The 16287-nt window shown below is 33.3% G+C and overlaps 1 protein-coding gene and 1 long non-coding RNA gene across 4 annotated transcripts; one reads left to right on the top strand and one right to left on the bottom strand.

The window, feature by feature from the left end:
* Positions 1-248: 248 nt before the first annotated feature.
* Positions 249-1446, bottom strand: LOC144557292 (uncharacterized). The gene is made up of 2 exons (XR_013512596.1): positions 1410-1446; positions 249-622 (listed from the first exon to the last, which is right to left on the bottom strand). It is a non-coding gene; the product is annotated as an uncharacterized LOC144557292 (long non-coding RNA).
* Positions 1447-2500: 1054 nt separating this feature from the next.
* LOC144556758 (putative methyltransferase PMT17) lies at positions 2501-6907 on the top strand. Of its 3 annotated transcripts, none has more exons than XM_078305179.1 (6): positions 2501-2561; positions 3349-4015; positions 4360-4570; positions 4831-5128; positions 5472-5939; positions 6410-6907. In XM_078305179.1, the coding sequence occupies exons 2-6, from the start codon at positions 3356-3358 to the stop codon at positions 6630-6632; spliced, it is 1860 nt and encodes a 619-aa protein (XP_078161305.1). In that variant the 5' UTR covers positions 2501-2561; positions 3349-3355; the 3' UTR covers positions 6633-6907. The 3 variants fall into 3 exon arrangements, with proteins under 3 accessions (XP_078161305.1, XP_078161306.1, XP_078161307.1); XM_078305180.1 differs by having other exon boundaries at positions 2552-2748; XM_078305181.1 differs by lacking the exon at positions 2501-2561 and adding an exon at positions 2988-3029.
* Positions 6908-16287: the final 9380 nt, after the last annotated feature.

Here is a 16287-nt window from a genome sequence, read left to right as displayed (position 1 = left end):
GTCAGGTTCTCAGACTCTCAGTGCCTCTTCGACTACTACACCGCGCATTAACCAATCCTTCCCTCTTCTCTCTACACATGGAGCCCTAACTCAGCCTACATGCTAATTCTCCCCTTACCACTCTCTCTCTCTCTAGACTCATGAACAACATGCATCAGAGCCATTTTTAGGCTCAAAGTTTGATTCTTCTTTTATCTAAAATTCCACATCAAAACAAACCACCTTTTTATTTTGGGCTCAGCTTTTCCTCTTTAGCATCATCATTGTGTACTAGCATGGAGCGTGCCAGACATCATCACTTTTACAAAATAAGAGCACACCACACTGCCAGAACCACATCCAAAGCCATGCCTACTCTGGTACCAGACCAACACAATGCCAGATCCGCGTTCAGAGCCATGTCAGTCCTGGTATTATATTTGCACAGTGCCAAATCTGCATCCAAAGCCACTTAAGCCCTGGTCCCAGACCAGCAGTGTCAGATCCGCATCTAGAGCCACACAAGCCCTGGTATTAGATTAGCACAGTGATGCATATCCAGAGCCACATCAGCCCCAGTACCAGACAAGCCCACTGACAGATCCTAATCCAGAGATACGTAAACTCTGACAGAATCTAGTACCTAAATCAAGAACACAAACACTAGAAAATAAAAAGAAGAACATCATCATGTCAGAATCTGATGAGACAATCTCCCAAAAGTAAAAATGCACAATTCAAGATAAACTAGGGCACGCTTAAGATTGATCAATTGAACTCTTACATGTACACTTTTGGGTTTTAGTTTTATCATGTGAGTCAAATTTCTTACATTTCAAACCGAATGGCACTGTTCCTCCAATAAGCCGAAGCTACCAGATTTGCTTGACTCAACAAAATGATTACAGTGCTAGATATATATTGTAATTTGTAAAGGAACAGGATGCCCTTGCTACACACAATATGTAAGAATAGGTTTAATTGACTCGTTCATGGTAATTTTACATCGTTATTATCTAAAAATCTATTCGAACTTTTCATTAACTCTTTTCTCAAAAAAAAAACTTTTCATTAACTCGGTTCATAAATGGACATGCTTCAGTTTTAATGAAACGAGCAGTTTGCTGCCTTTTAAAAAAAAAAAAAATCCAGGGACATGCATTTGATGCATTTGAATGAAGATAAAGGCTAATGGAAGGAAATTTCAAAATATTAATTAACACACAATAACAGAAATTGAAACAAAAAGGAAAATATTACTTTTGATACATGCCAGTATTGAATTATTTAAAAAAACTGCAGTACCGACATGCAGAGAAAAACACCAATTTATCAAATCAAAATCAAGAACGATGCATTTTTCAAAAAATATAAGGACAAGAAACAAGAGAAAACCATAACCAGGAGAAGAGGGAGAAGGAGGCAATTACCTTTGAGGCTCAGCGAAGCAGCGAGGTGAGGAGGTGAAAGCGCGGGTGAGAGTGGTAGAGACTGGAGAGACGAGAGACAATTCTCAGAGAAATTTCTGGAGGGCAGAAGTTATGTAACGGAAAAAATCGACACCGTTGGTTTATTTAGAAATTAATCGTTACCATCCGTTGAAAGCTATTTTAGTCAAAAAAAAAAAAAAAAAAGTCCGCATCGTGAGTAGAACTAGGGTGCTCTTAAGCTCACCAAAGTCTTGGTGATCTTAACTCTAAAACTCATAAAATCGATTTCAAATGACGAATTCGAACCGTTGAAATCTGCCTACTTTACATGTGATACATCTACATGTGAAATTTTTAAACATTCGAATTAATTTAGTATAAAGTCAAGCGGTCAAAATTAAAAGGTTAACATTCGAATTAAGCATTCATTTTTGAACGTTTTTTTGACCGCTTGACTTTATACTAAATTAATTCGAATGTTTAAAAATTTCACATGTAGATGCATCACATGTAAGGTAGGTGGGTTTCAACGGTTAGAATTCATCATTTGAAATCGATTTGATAAGTTTTAGAGTTAAGCTCATCAAAACTTTGGTGAGTTTAAGAGCACCCTAGTTCTACTCCCGCATCGTCTGCATTAACTCAAAAGAGCATCTTGTGAGTTAATACATACTGACCGTCCGATTATAAACGGAGCCCATCTGGCCTCCATCTAAAATATAGGAAGTCGACAATATTAAAGTAAAATATAGGAAGTCGACAATATTAAAGTTGATCGGACGGTCAAAATGCATTAACTAAAAAGATTCCTTTTTGAGTTAACGCAGAGGATACGAATTCCAAAAAGAATATCGATAAGATCACGTTTTATCTGAGACAAAATGGACGTTCCAGTACTACGTGCTTTATATAATAGTTTTTACCTGCTCGAGAGTCGAGTCTGCTAAGCACAAGTGCACAACACGTGAACATATAAATATGTGGTAGGTTTTAACTTTCAAGTGTTCCAAGTTACTGAATAGTGAATACTGATGCTCCCCCTGTTTCTCTTGAGTAGATATACAGTGGTGGAGCTTTTCACTTTTTAGCTTTCTCAACATCTTTATCTGGCTCAATTTAAGAGTTTGTGCCAAAGATAGCCATTGGAGGGAGGTTAGTCTATCTCTCTCTGTCTCTCTTTCTTCTCTCTTCTCTCTCTCCGATTTAGATTATTTTTTTCACTGTGCACTATAATTTGTGGGCTTTACTGACGAGCCAATCAGATTCTGCTCAAACCCTTTCGGTTCAATAGCTTTTCGCTCTAATTTTTCACATTCGGCTCCCCATCTTTTTCTTTGAGGTTAGAGGTCGATGAGAAAATATGCATTCATACTCGGCACCTTTTCGAATTTCACAATTATTTCTGTCGGTTCTTTTCAGCTAATTGAAAGAGATCGCGTTTGCTTTTGCTATCTTGATATTGTACAGTGAATCAGTAATAATTGCTTTCCCACTGCCCATTTAATAGCTAATTTTTTCATGTAATTATCTCTTGCTATTGCCTTGCTTTTTTTTTTTCCCTCTTTGTTTGCACGACAAGAGGAAATTGGGGAAAGGAATTGCTACGACAGATTTCCGAAGGTTGATGTTTCATAAAGACTCTGATATTCTCTTTTCATTGGTTGCTTTGGATATCAACCTGGCACATTCCACCTTTTTTCTTGAAAAAGATTGCATCTTTTTTGGCTTTCCTTTTTTTTCTTTTAATAGCATCCGTATTTTTTTTTAATCTTGTTCAAGCAAGCACAAGGCATCATTAGCAACATTTAAAATCTCTGTTTTTTTATTGTATGGGAAATTTAATTCGAAATTTTAGGTCCATTCTATTACAAGCACAATAATGCTCCTATTTAGTTCTCATTTCACCACCTCACAAAATCTTACTATCACTTCCTTGCAGTTTCAGCATGGCTTTAGACTCTCCAAAGATCAACCAAGCAAATTATAGAAATATAAGCATCACTTCAATTTTGTTAGTCCTTGCATTATGCTCTCTCTCCTACATACTAGGAGCATGGCAAGGGACTACATCCTCTCCTCTCACCTCCCTCGCAAAAATTACAAAATTGCCCCAATGCAAACCTGACAAAATCACTTTGAAAACGAAACCTCTCGATTTCCAAGCGCACCACCAGATTGGGTTCAATGAAAGTTCAACTAAAACAGAAGCATTTTACCCTTGTGACTTGAAATTCAGTGAGTACACCCCCTGCCAAGACCCAAGAAGAGCTCGAAAGTTCGAAAAAACCATGTTGAAGTATCGAGAAAGGCACTGTCCCAAAAGAGAAGAACTTTTGAGATGTCTCATACCTGCCCCACCTAATTATAAGAACCCCTTTAGCTGGCCTCAGAGTAGAGATTATGCCTGGTACGATAACATACCACATAGGGAACTGAGTATTGAAAAAGCAGTACAAAACTGGATTCAGGTTGAAGGAAAACGGTTCCGCTTCCCTGGAGGTGGTACGATGTTCCCACGTGGGGCCGATGCATATATTGATGATATAAACAAGTTGGTGCCGCTGACTGACGGGAGTATTCGTACTGCACTTGATACTGGTTGCGGGGTAAGAAAACTTCTTTTTAAATGTATGATACAACTGTAAGAACTAAAAGCTGACTGGTACTGAGTTGAGCTGGTCATCTTTGATATCATTATGAACCTGTGACGAATTATTTTTTATTGCTAACAACTTGGTATGGTACAAGCTGGCATGATCATCCGTAGTACCATCGTCTTGGTACTGCCTAGGCTAGGTTGTTTTACAAGCTGGTCGGTAAGGTGCCAATGCCTTGACTCTGTAAACTTGGTTCTACAATTCTGGTACGGCATAGCTATGATGTAACAGTACAACTGTACTCTACCATTCTCTAGTAGTTAAATTGTAAATCTAAGATACTTTTGTTATAGGTAGCAAGTTGGGGAGCATATCTACTAAAGAGAGATATTCTGACAATGTCGTTTGCACCAAGAGATTCACATGAAGCACAGGTGCAATTTGCATTGGAACGAGGTGTGCCAGCTATGATTGGTATCATGGCGACAGATAGGATACCTTACCCAGCTCGGGCCTTTGACATGGCACACTGCTCTAGATGCTTGATCCCTTGGAATAAATATGGTACACTTTGATTGTTATGCACAGAAATTAAAATAGTTAGAAGGATTATAATTCTAAATTTATTTTCAAGATATTTGACTAAAATACTTTATGGTACTGAACTTGGGTAAAAGTTGCGGCCAACATTAGTGTTATGCGTACATGAAAGAATAGCTCTATATTTATGTTTGTAGGTCCTCGTACAATGTCTTTCAATGATTATGCCCTATTTATAATATTGTTGATGTGCAATTTTGTTTCATGGATTCTATTTATAACAGATGGGATTTACTTGATAGAAGTGGATCGGGTTCTGAGGCCAGGTGGGTACTGGATCCTGTCAGGTCCCCCAATTAGATGGAAGCAATACTACAGAGGCTGGGATAGAACGGAAGAGGATTTGAAACAAGAACAAGATGAAATAGAGGATCTGGCAGCCCGGCTCTGCTGGAAGAAGGTTGTCGAAGAAGGAGATCTTGCTATCTGGCAGAAGCCCATGAATCACGCTGAGTGCATTAAAAACCATAAAGTCCATAAGAACCCGCCAATTTGCAACACCAACGATCCTGACTCGGCATGGTAAGATGATATGACATGTATTATAGCTAGTCTGTAGTGGTACAGAACCCAATAGCATATAGTGAGCCAAAATATGTTGAATCCCTAAAAAGAACCTCAATTAAGGCAGTAAGAAAATATTGTGTGTGGCCAAGAAGTACCATCGCTAACCATTACAATTAACAAACTGGAGAAGCTTATCCTTTGTTCTTGATGGTACCGTACCATTTGCTGCCATATAATACATACACAAGGTCTGCTGCTTCTGAACAATGCTTGGATATAAAGGTCGTTTCTTTTTTGTCTTACATCTTTATTACTGGTTTTTTTGAAGAGTCAACTTTGTTTCTTATGCCACATGTAGGTACAAGAAAATGGAGACTTGCATCACTCCCCTCCCTGAAGTGAACAGCCCAACTGATACTGCAGGAGGGACCCTTGAGAAATGGCCCAAACGTGCTATCTCGGTCCCACCAAGAATACACCTTGGGTCTGTCCAAGGAATCACTCCTAAAAATTTCCAAGATGACACCAAACTATGGGCTGATCGGGTCAACTACTACAAGAAACTGATCCCACCTCTGGCAAAGGGGCGATTTCGTAATATCATGGACATGAACGCTGGTCTTGGATCCTTTGCTGCTGCACTGGTGCAGTATCCTGTATGGGTCATGAACGTGATCCCCACTGGTATGGTAAGAGACACGCTTGGAGTAATCTATGAGAGGGGGTTTATAGGCACATACCATGACTGGTGCGAGGCATTTTCGACATATCCTAGGACATATGACCTTATGCATGCTGACAGTGTCTTCAGCCTCTATCAGGACAGGTAAAGCAAAGCTCCAATTAGCACTACTGTGGAAATTATGTATTGTTAAGACATCTATTGGTTTTTATTGGTACATAGTAGTTTTGAACCTCACCGGTTTGACGGTTTCTATTGGTACTAGACCTGATTTGTGCAGAAACCAGTCTGCTTGATACCCCTAACAGAGCAGTTAAACCCCAAAATATTTTCCTTTAATAGATGGGAAAAAAAGAGAAGTGGCTGGCATTGTGCCAGTACTTGATAATTTTTTAGGTTCATCCATTTTGTGCTCTTTATAAATTTCTATATATGCAGTAGATTTAACAAGGTTTTATAAACAAATGTTCTCTCATTGGTTTTCTGGTAGCCTTAGTTCTTCCACTTAACCTTAACTAGACCACAAAAAAACCAAGAATTAAAAAGAAAGTTAATATTTTTAGACTGCAATAAAATTACCAGGATCACAGCTGATAACGTGCCTAACTTTTCAGGTGTGATATGACCTATATTCTGTTAGAGATGGATAGAATTCTTAGGCCAGAAGGTACGGTTATATTCCGAGACAGTGTGGAAGTGTTGGTTAAGATACAATCCATAACGGATGGCATGAGATGGAGAAGTCAGATGATGGATCATGAATCCGGCCCGTTTAACCCAGAAAAGATCCTTGTGGCAGTTAAGACCTACTGGACAAGCCAGCCTAAGCAACAGTAAAAGAAAAACCCAAAATGTGACCTAGCATTTTGTTGGTATTAGACACTGAATCCTTAACTTTTTTTTGTTGACATGGCCTAAGTCATGTTTTCCCTATTCTTTTATTAGGTGTGAGAAAATGTTGTGCTTTGTTTGTGTATATTGTATATTGGGGAAAAGCAAAAGAGATACTTGGTCCGTTTGGGACATCTTGTATACATTTTTTTTGTAATTTCCATCCATGAATTTTGTTACAGGAATATTGTTTTTGTGGTTGTTGTCAGTGTATGGATGTATGTCTATTCTTTCATTTGCTCTTTGTTTTTCTTCTTTTCCTTTCACAGCTACTTCTCAAATGTTAAAACATTACACTAACAGCAATATAATTAAGAAACCCCAACTGGTAATTGACATATTTTCAATAAAAATGTTATTCAAGTGTAATTACAAATTCTTCATTGTTGTCCCCATTTGTTCAATTGCACCAAATTGGGACCAAATAACATTTTACCAAGGCAATGTTAATTTTGCCTAGTTGTATACTTTGAGTGAGTCTATGGTACTATGCATATTACGATTTGGCACCGTGCTACGGCTCTATATTCGAGTTTTCAAATCTTAACGGTCGATCCGAACCGTTCATCTTGTTTTCCATATTAATATGTGTTTGGAGACCAAATTTTACATTTTTTGAAATTTTTTTACTATTTTTTTAGATTTATTGAAAATCACTGTTTTTGGATGGTCCAGAATTTTCAGATCAAGTGATTTTCTAAATATCTAAAAAAATAGTAAAAAAATTTCAAAATATGTAAAATTTGGTCTCCAAACACATATTTATATGGAGAACAAGATGAACGGTTCGGATCGTCCGTTAGGATTTGAAAACTCGAATATAGAGCCGTAGCACGGTAACAACCCGTGATATGCATAGTACCATAGACTAACTCGTATACTTTTTAGTCTACCAGACATGCCAATTCATCCTCAATCAGTTCTTAATTACTTTGTAGTGGTACTACTACTCCAATTGAATTAATTGTCTTAGATACTAGAAAAGATACCTTTTGTATTAGATATAGAACTAAAGGACATTGTGAGATTCAGTATTTATATAGAGAGGGTATTAGTGGGGCATGGATGTTGTTATCTACTGTTAATTAATTAATACGGAGGGGCGGAGGGCTAACACTAGACCATAGCAATCTAACTAAACAGAGACAGAATTACTCGCCGAATAATTTGTTTCTGGATGCTGATCACTTGAATTTGAGAGTGTAAGATCTTCTCCTTATAGTATGAATATTGGTTGATCACTTTAATTTATAATTGAGGGTAGCTTTTCACCTAAAGACAGTGGGAGCCACATGAGTTTAGGAGAAAGTAGTTGTTTATTTTTAGATCAATTTTTTTATATATATTATTTTGTTTTATTTTTTTCAAAAAATAAAATAAAATATAAATATGGTTGTGTCTAAAATAATTATACAATTACGTCTTTTTTTTTTGGTCTCACTTTATATTATTTTCTAACTCTGTCCCGTCTATATATAATATAGCTAGTTGTATGAAATGTAAACTTAAATCTCATATGAAGTATCTGTTCAGTTAATATGAAATGTCCTACTACTGATATCAAATTGAATAGGGTTAAAATGCTCTATTGTATCCCATTATGCCACAACATTATTATCTCTATTTTCAAAGTTTAAGCAATCGATCTGAACAGGGGCGGATCCAGGATTTTCGTATGGAGTGGAGGGGGGGGCGCAAAAAATTATCGAATCGGGTTTTAATAGCTTATCGGATTTAAATCCATTAACTAATTGGGTACTCGATAAAAAAATAATATTTTGACTTATACTTTCCAATACCCTAACTTATAATTAATATTACCAATCATGATTCAAAAAAATATTTTGATTTTAACACTAAATTTAATCCCGAATTACAAATCAAACATCCAAAGGGGGCAAAAAAAATTTCCAGAGAGGAGCAAAGTCGATCAGTACTAATAGATCACCACTAAAACTCAAAATCCAGGGACCCCTAGATCTGAACCGCTCAATATGATCTTCATATTTAAATGTGCTTGAATACAAAATTTTATATATTTTTTTTGTTATTTTTTTAAATAGATACAAAATCAATATTATGGACCATTCAAAAATAGTGTTTTTTGTACCTCTCTAAATAGTTAGTAAAAAAATTCTAAATTTTTTAAAATTGTTATTCAAACACATTTTAGTATGAAGATTATGTTGAACGGTTTGAATTAATTATTTAAACTTAAAAAATAAAGATAATAATATTATGATATGATTGAGCACAAAATCAATAAAGCATTTTAACTCTAATCTATCAATAATATATTCCAGACCCCCATTAAATATAAAATATCAACCTAGAATATGGCCTAGGTTGGAGTTTGCAAAAACTTGCTTTAATAAAAGACTTAGGTAGCAGTGCCTATATATGTCATTTTGTTCGGTGATACATAAATGATAGATCACATCACACAAATAAAAGGCTTGCATTGAAATATATCGATAATGACTTGTATTAGTTATGTCTGTCAGTTGCATATTATGTTATTTTTTTTTAAATATCACATTACACAAATAAATATGATAACGACACATGAATCACGGTACGTGACTCAACAATTATATTTTGTTATATATTTAATTAGGACGTAAATTCTTTTTACATTTTTAATAACACTATATATTATATACTGCATATTATGTTATTTTTCTTTAAAAAAATCACAACACACAAATAAACATGATAACGACCAGTGTTGCAAAATGCGGTCCTATGCGGCGCATATGCGTATGCGGTTGGAAACCGCATAGGAAAAAACATATGCGGTCTAATATGCGGTCTTATATGCGGTTCCGCATATGCGGTCTAATATGCGGTTCCGCATATGCGGCCGCATATTCGGCCGCATAGAACCGCATTATGTTTTTTTTTTTTTTTTTTTTTTACACATTATGTTTGTATACTATGAAATTTATATATTGTGTTGTGATATGTTTGTATTATGTTATTTTATGTTATTTGATATGTTTGTATTATGTTATTTGTATGCTATGAAATTTATGTTTATATTATGCTGTGATAACTGATATGTTGGCTACAGCTATTCACTATTTTACATTTATATTTTTATTTTTATTTTTATTGTGAGATTATGCATATAATGATACAAATTATATATGAATTCTTATTTTAAAATCCGCATATATTAGTCCGCATAAAAATCCGCATATGCGGCCGCATACCGTATATGCGGTATGCGGTGCCCTTCCGCATACCGCATTTTGCAACACTGATAACGACATAACAATTATATTTGTTATGTATTTGATTATGACGTAACCTTTTTACATTCTTAATAACATAATAGAATAAAGAATAGGATGGAAAAAGCTTCCTCGCTTGCCACTGTAGGGACCTGTTCGGTTTCCCTGTTGAAAATAGGAATAGGAACTGAAAATTACTGTTTACGTGAGAAAAAGAAATTCAGTTTGAGTGAATTTTTTTTTCTCACGTGAACAGTAACATGTCGAACAGAGTCTAAAGACACCGAACAGGTCCTAACAAAATTAGATCATATTTGGTGTATTACTATTCACGTGGGAAAAAAAAATCACTCAGATTAATTTTTTTTCTTCTATATAAACAGTAATTTTCAGTTCCTATTCCACGCCGAACAGGCTCTAGCAACCCAACTCGCCCACGGCTACGAACTTTAACCTAAAAAAAGAAAGGAAAAAAACCACTTTAACTCCAAATAAAGAAAAGCAAAAAGACTAAAGACGGTAGTGTCACCCGAATTTTTTATTAATAGAAATAAAAAATATATATCGAAATTCGAGAGCACTGTTGATTATTTTCGAAAAATAGGTAGGATGGGTGGTGTTAACCCGTCCCGATTCCCTCCTTAATCACTTAACTTAATCAAATTCATTCGCTCAAAAAAAAAAGAAAAAAAAAACCCGGACGGTACTACACAACCCGTCCCGGGTCAAAAAAAAAAAAATTTGTCGGACGGGTTAAGTAAGCCTGTCCCGGTCCAGGATCAAAAAAAAGAAAAAAAGAAGAAGAAAATCCGGACGGGTTAAGTAACCCCCTCCAGAATTTCAAAGATTATATTATATTATATTATTATATTATATTATTTTTTGTTTTTTATATTATATTATATTATATTATGATTTTATATATATTATATTTTTTGTTTTTTATATTATATTATTATATTAATATACTTATATATATATATATTATATTATGAATAGAACTAGTTTAGTTGTGCTTAAGTTCACCAAAGTGTTTGGTGAGCTTAACTCCAAAACTTATTAAATCGGTTTCAAATGACGAATCCAAACCGTTAGAACCTGCCTATCTTGCGAGTGATGCGTCTACATGTGAAAATTTTAAACATTTGAATTAATTTAGTATAAAGTCAATTGGTCAAGATTAAAAGATTAATAAATTAATTTTAGTGCATTTATTTTTTGAACGTTTTTTTACCGCTTGACTTTATACTAAATTAATTCGAACGTTTAAAATTTTCACATGTAGATGCATCACTCGCAAGATAGGCAGGTTCTAACGGTTTGGATTCGTCATTTGAAACCGATTTAATAAGTTTTGGAGTTAAGCTCACCAAACACTTTGGTGAACTTAAGCACAACTAAACTAGTTCTATTCATAATATAATATATATATATATATATAAGTAGAGGTTGGCTAAGATCAAAGTGGCAGTTCCTGAGCTTTGGTGCTACCAATTCATTTTTGAATTTTCAAAGTTCAAAACGTCGATCCGAACCGTTCAAGTTGTTTTCCATATTAAATTGTGCTTGGAGACCAAATTTTACATTTTTCTGAATTTTTTACTATTTATTAAGCCACTTTGAAAACAGCTGATCCAAAGGTGGCTTCTGATTTTACTGTTTTGTTAAGCCACCGTTGGATCAGCAATTTTCAAAGTGGCTTAATAAATAGTAAAAAAATTCAGAAAAATGTAAAATTTGGTCTCCAAGCACAATTTAATATGGATAACAACTTGAACGGTTCGGATTGACGTTTTGAACTTTGAAAATTAAAAAAATGAATTGGTAGCACCAAAGCTCAGGAACTACCACTTTGATCTTAGTCAACCTCTATATAAGTATATTAATATAATAATATAATATAAAAAACAAAAAATATAATATATATAAAATCATAATATAATATAATATAATATAATATAAAAAACAAAAAATAATATAATATAATCTTTGAAATTCTGGACGGGGTTACTTAACCCGTCCGGATTTTCTTCTTTTTTTTTTTTTTTTTGATCCTAGACCGGGACGGGCTTACTTAACCTGTCCGACAATTTTTTTTTTTTTTTTTTGACCCGGGACGGGTTGTGTAGTACCGTCCGGGTTTTTTTTTTCTTTTTTTGCGCGAATGAATTTGATTAAGTTAAGTGATTAAGGAGGGAACCGGGACGGATTAATTAGACCCGTCCGGTGGGACGGGTTGACACAACCCATCCTACCTATTTTTCAAAAATAATCAACAGTGCTCTCGAATTTCGATATTTTTTTATTTTATTTCTATTAATAAAAAATTCGGGCAGTGTCACGACTCGCGACAGTACCTACTTCCCTCGAAAAGTACGTCCTTATCTGGATCGTTCCATGGAATGCATATTCTCTGCTTTAACTCAAAAGATTCTCTTTTAAGATAATGAATCTCAACCGTCTGATTTTAAACGGATCCAATCTGATTTCTATTTATAACTTATTGGTTCTTCAATATTAGTGCGGATCTAATCCGCACGAATCTTGAAACAAATCGGATGATGGAGATTCATTAACTCAAAAGATTCCCTTTTGAGTTAACGCAGAGGATACGAATTCTGTTCCATGTGCACATCAGATGGGGCCAAAATGTCCGAATAGACGGTGAACTTGCGAAGAACTCAATACTAATCTTACAATTACTTTTTGCGAAGTTATGTTTATATTTCTAGTGTTTTATCATGGTCGTAATTTTGAGGAGGTTTCCGAAATATAAGCTTTTATTAGTGCTGTACAAACTTATTTTTTATTTATATTTTAAAATTTTGAAACTTAAATATCGAACTTAAAACAATTATTTTTATTTGATTTCATGAGAGATACATATACATAAAATTAAACAGTTAAATTTATAATAAACTAGGTGGTAAAAAATGAAAAGAATCTAGTTAAATTACGATGAATTAATTAATTAATTTCAATACATTTATGTGTTGATCACTTAATCGAGTATCGAATGAGGTCTAAAAATAATAAAAGTTTACGTACATGCATCTTTAATGTAATAAAAATTTGAAACATTCATTCTTTATCGGTTTTGATTCGATATTTAAATTTTAAATTTAAAAAATAAATAAAAGATGAGTTTGTGGCAGGGGTGAAAACGGAGCTTATAGTGGTAAAACTATATATTCATATTTTTTTTTTATTTTTCAGATACAGACAGGATATTATACGGATACGGATTGAATTGGATATTTATAAAAAAAAATATAACAATATAATTAAACAAAATTCATAATATTTATCTAATTATAATGGTGAATAACATAATTTGTTCGTAATATATATTAAACTATATGTTATATATCTACTATTTGAATACATATAATTGAAATTTAAAATTATATCTGTATTCATATCCATGCGGATATTCAGATATCGGATATCCATGTCTAATTTTTCGAATACGGCTATACGGGTCAGATATTATTCACACTACTTTCACGCCTAGTTTGTGGCATTATGTTACACCAAATATTAAATCATTGATATTGTTTTACTTCTAAAAATATGATTAATATAAATTTACAAATTTTAGAGTTTGATTTGTGGAAGATCAATTTTAAGCCCGAAACTAACCATTTATTGTGATTAATATATATTTTATATCATTAATTTGTATACCTTTTGATCTAGCACGAAACATGCAATGAAATTAATAATTTCTTATTTGAATGCGTCATCAAGTTTTGATCGAGATAAGGCGCGCGCGCGCACCAAAAAAAACAGGCACAGGATCCTTCTCTTTTTAGAAGGGTTGATGAGTTGAGCACTTATTAGTCGATAAGATGTCAAATCAAAGATTTAATTTTATCAACAATTAAACTGGTGATCTAATCATTTCAAATCACATCTTATTTGATACATTGTTTATCAAAGCAAGATGTCCGATGCATGAATATTAAAATATTACGCACAAATATTAAAGTATAGTACATAAATTATGAAACAAATTGGACAGTTCTGAACAGACATTGAACAGCTTTCATATGATATTCATAATTGAGTGAAGCTACAATATTATGCTATATTGGTTCCGTATTATAAATCGATATCTTCTCAATGTAAACAATTCAACGAAATCTCCATATAAAAATATATATTTAGAGAGAAAGGTAAGAATCTTTGAAAATATAAATATTCTATGCTATCAAAAGTAGAAAATCACTCTAAAGATTCTAGATTATTTCAAGACAGTTATTTTTATCTATTTAAAAAAATATAAAAGTAATTTTAAGAATATATATATATGATCCGTAGTGTGGATCAATCTCCACTATCCATGATCAATTTTTTTTTTTTACTGTTAGCATATTCTTTTATTTTTCCCATGTTACTTAAATTGATTGCTTGCGAGTGCAAGGTATATTATCACTCTTCTTATGTTAAGCATGCAGATGTTCTAATCTGCTAACAATTATGATTTATTTTATTGGATTTTAAATGGTTAAGATAAAAAATAATCTACAATTGTGATTTTTATGTGGCAATGTATTGACATTTATTATGTTGAAGTTTGTATTTAGTTCTCTGAACACTCGCTACACTGATTTTCTCTTTACAATTTTTTCATATGAATGTTGTCATAAAAGCAATTAATTGATAACATTTTTTTTATGTCATTGATTAGAACAAAGTAATTAACATATTTGCTCACTAAATATCGATTACTTTCCTAATTAATGGAGAGATAAAGACAAAATAGTTCATTTCATTGTTAAATAAAGAAAAATTATAAAAAGATAAATATTAACTATGGAATTTTTTGATCTGATTTGTTTTTATTATTTGTATTTTCTGTTTGAATTTTGAAAACGTAGCAAGGTAAGGACAAAATACTAGTAAATATTTATTGATTGAACTCCGATAAAATATATACAGAGAGTGTGCACAGTTGTTTAAAACACAGTGTTAATAATTTTAGTTCAAACAAGTGGCTTTAATATACCTGACATCTAATCCAACAGCAAGGCTGAACAAAAAATCGAGGTTCGAATATTTTGTTTTCAATAGAACATAGTATTTTCTAAAAGGAGAAACAAATATGCAACAAATACTGGTAATTCGGTATCGCAATGGTTGATGTAGGGGTGTAAACGAATCGGATATTATCCGATTTCGTTTGAATCTGAATTCGAAAAATTACTTAAATTAATTGATCCGTATCCAAAAAATTATAATGGATAAGGATATGATAAGATTTTTAACTATATGTATCTATTCGTATCCGACCGTATACATTCCTAAATCACAATAAATGTACTCCGTGTTCTTAAATTGATTTATTAAACATCATATACATATATATTTTGGTGAACAATATAATACTATGACATAATTAGTGATTAATATTTTGATAATATAGTATATATTTTGTAACCAAAAAAATTATTGTAAAAAATATTAGATCTAATTTTGAATGAAAATTATATTTAGATGTTATTCTTACTGTAATATATATTATTAGTAATTTATCTTTAATTGTTACCAATTAGCTTTTCGAAACAAAGCTACTATTTTATATGAAATCATGTTCGAATCTAAACCTATCGAGGAAAATTTTTATATTTTGAAATACGTATGAATAAAATTCAGAAAAAACGAAAGACAACTCTGAACGTCACCCACTTGCTAACCAAGTCCGTTTCCGCTCAGGTACCTGAGGTGCAATATATATAAACGGAGGATCCAGATTATTCTTATCCGGATCAAACTCAATTCGGTGCCTATGAAAACTATAGAAGATTCGTTTTGATTCATGCCAGGTTAAAACAACGCTCCAGATTTAATTGCTGCACCTCAGGTACCTGGGGGGATCCGAATTCTTAAGTTGGAGGCTTGGACGATCTCCCCGATTCAATTGGAGTCAGATTCATCTTCGAAACTCTGGAAAACTTCTCTACTGGTAGCCGCTACCAGTTTTTCAAAAAAACAAAAGAAACTCTGGAAAAATTCTCTACTGGTAGCCGCTACCAGTTTTTCAAAGAAAGAAACTCTGGACAACTTCTGTGAAACGACTCGAAAGTGAAGTAGTATATAGTAAATTTACAGGGATAACTTCTATGAAACGACTCGAAAGTCAGGTAGTAAACATAGTCACAAGATTCGCGAAGTAAACCCGAATTAAACTAAAATAATTTGTTTTTTTGGTTATGCTGAAACCGAACGTCAAATTATTCAGTTGACCGAACTTTGACTGAATTAAACTCGAATAATCCGCAAATTTTACGAATTATTCGTGGATTTTTTCCGAATTTTTCCCATAAACTTTTTTTGGTTTTCTTTTTGTCTCTTGCGGACTA

The sequence above is a fragment of the Carex rostrata genome, chromosome 7, assembly GCF_964058835.1.
Source record: "Carex rostrata chromosome 7, lpCarRost1.2, whole genome shotgun sequence".
Taxonomy (NCBI): domain Eukaryota; kingdom Viridiplantae; phylum Streptophyta; class Magnoliopsida; order Poales; family Cyperaceae; genus Carex; species Carex rostrata.
Note: the sequence above shows the minus strand (reverse complement) of the source record. Positions and strands in the feature narration are given on the sequence as shown.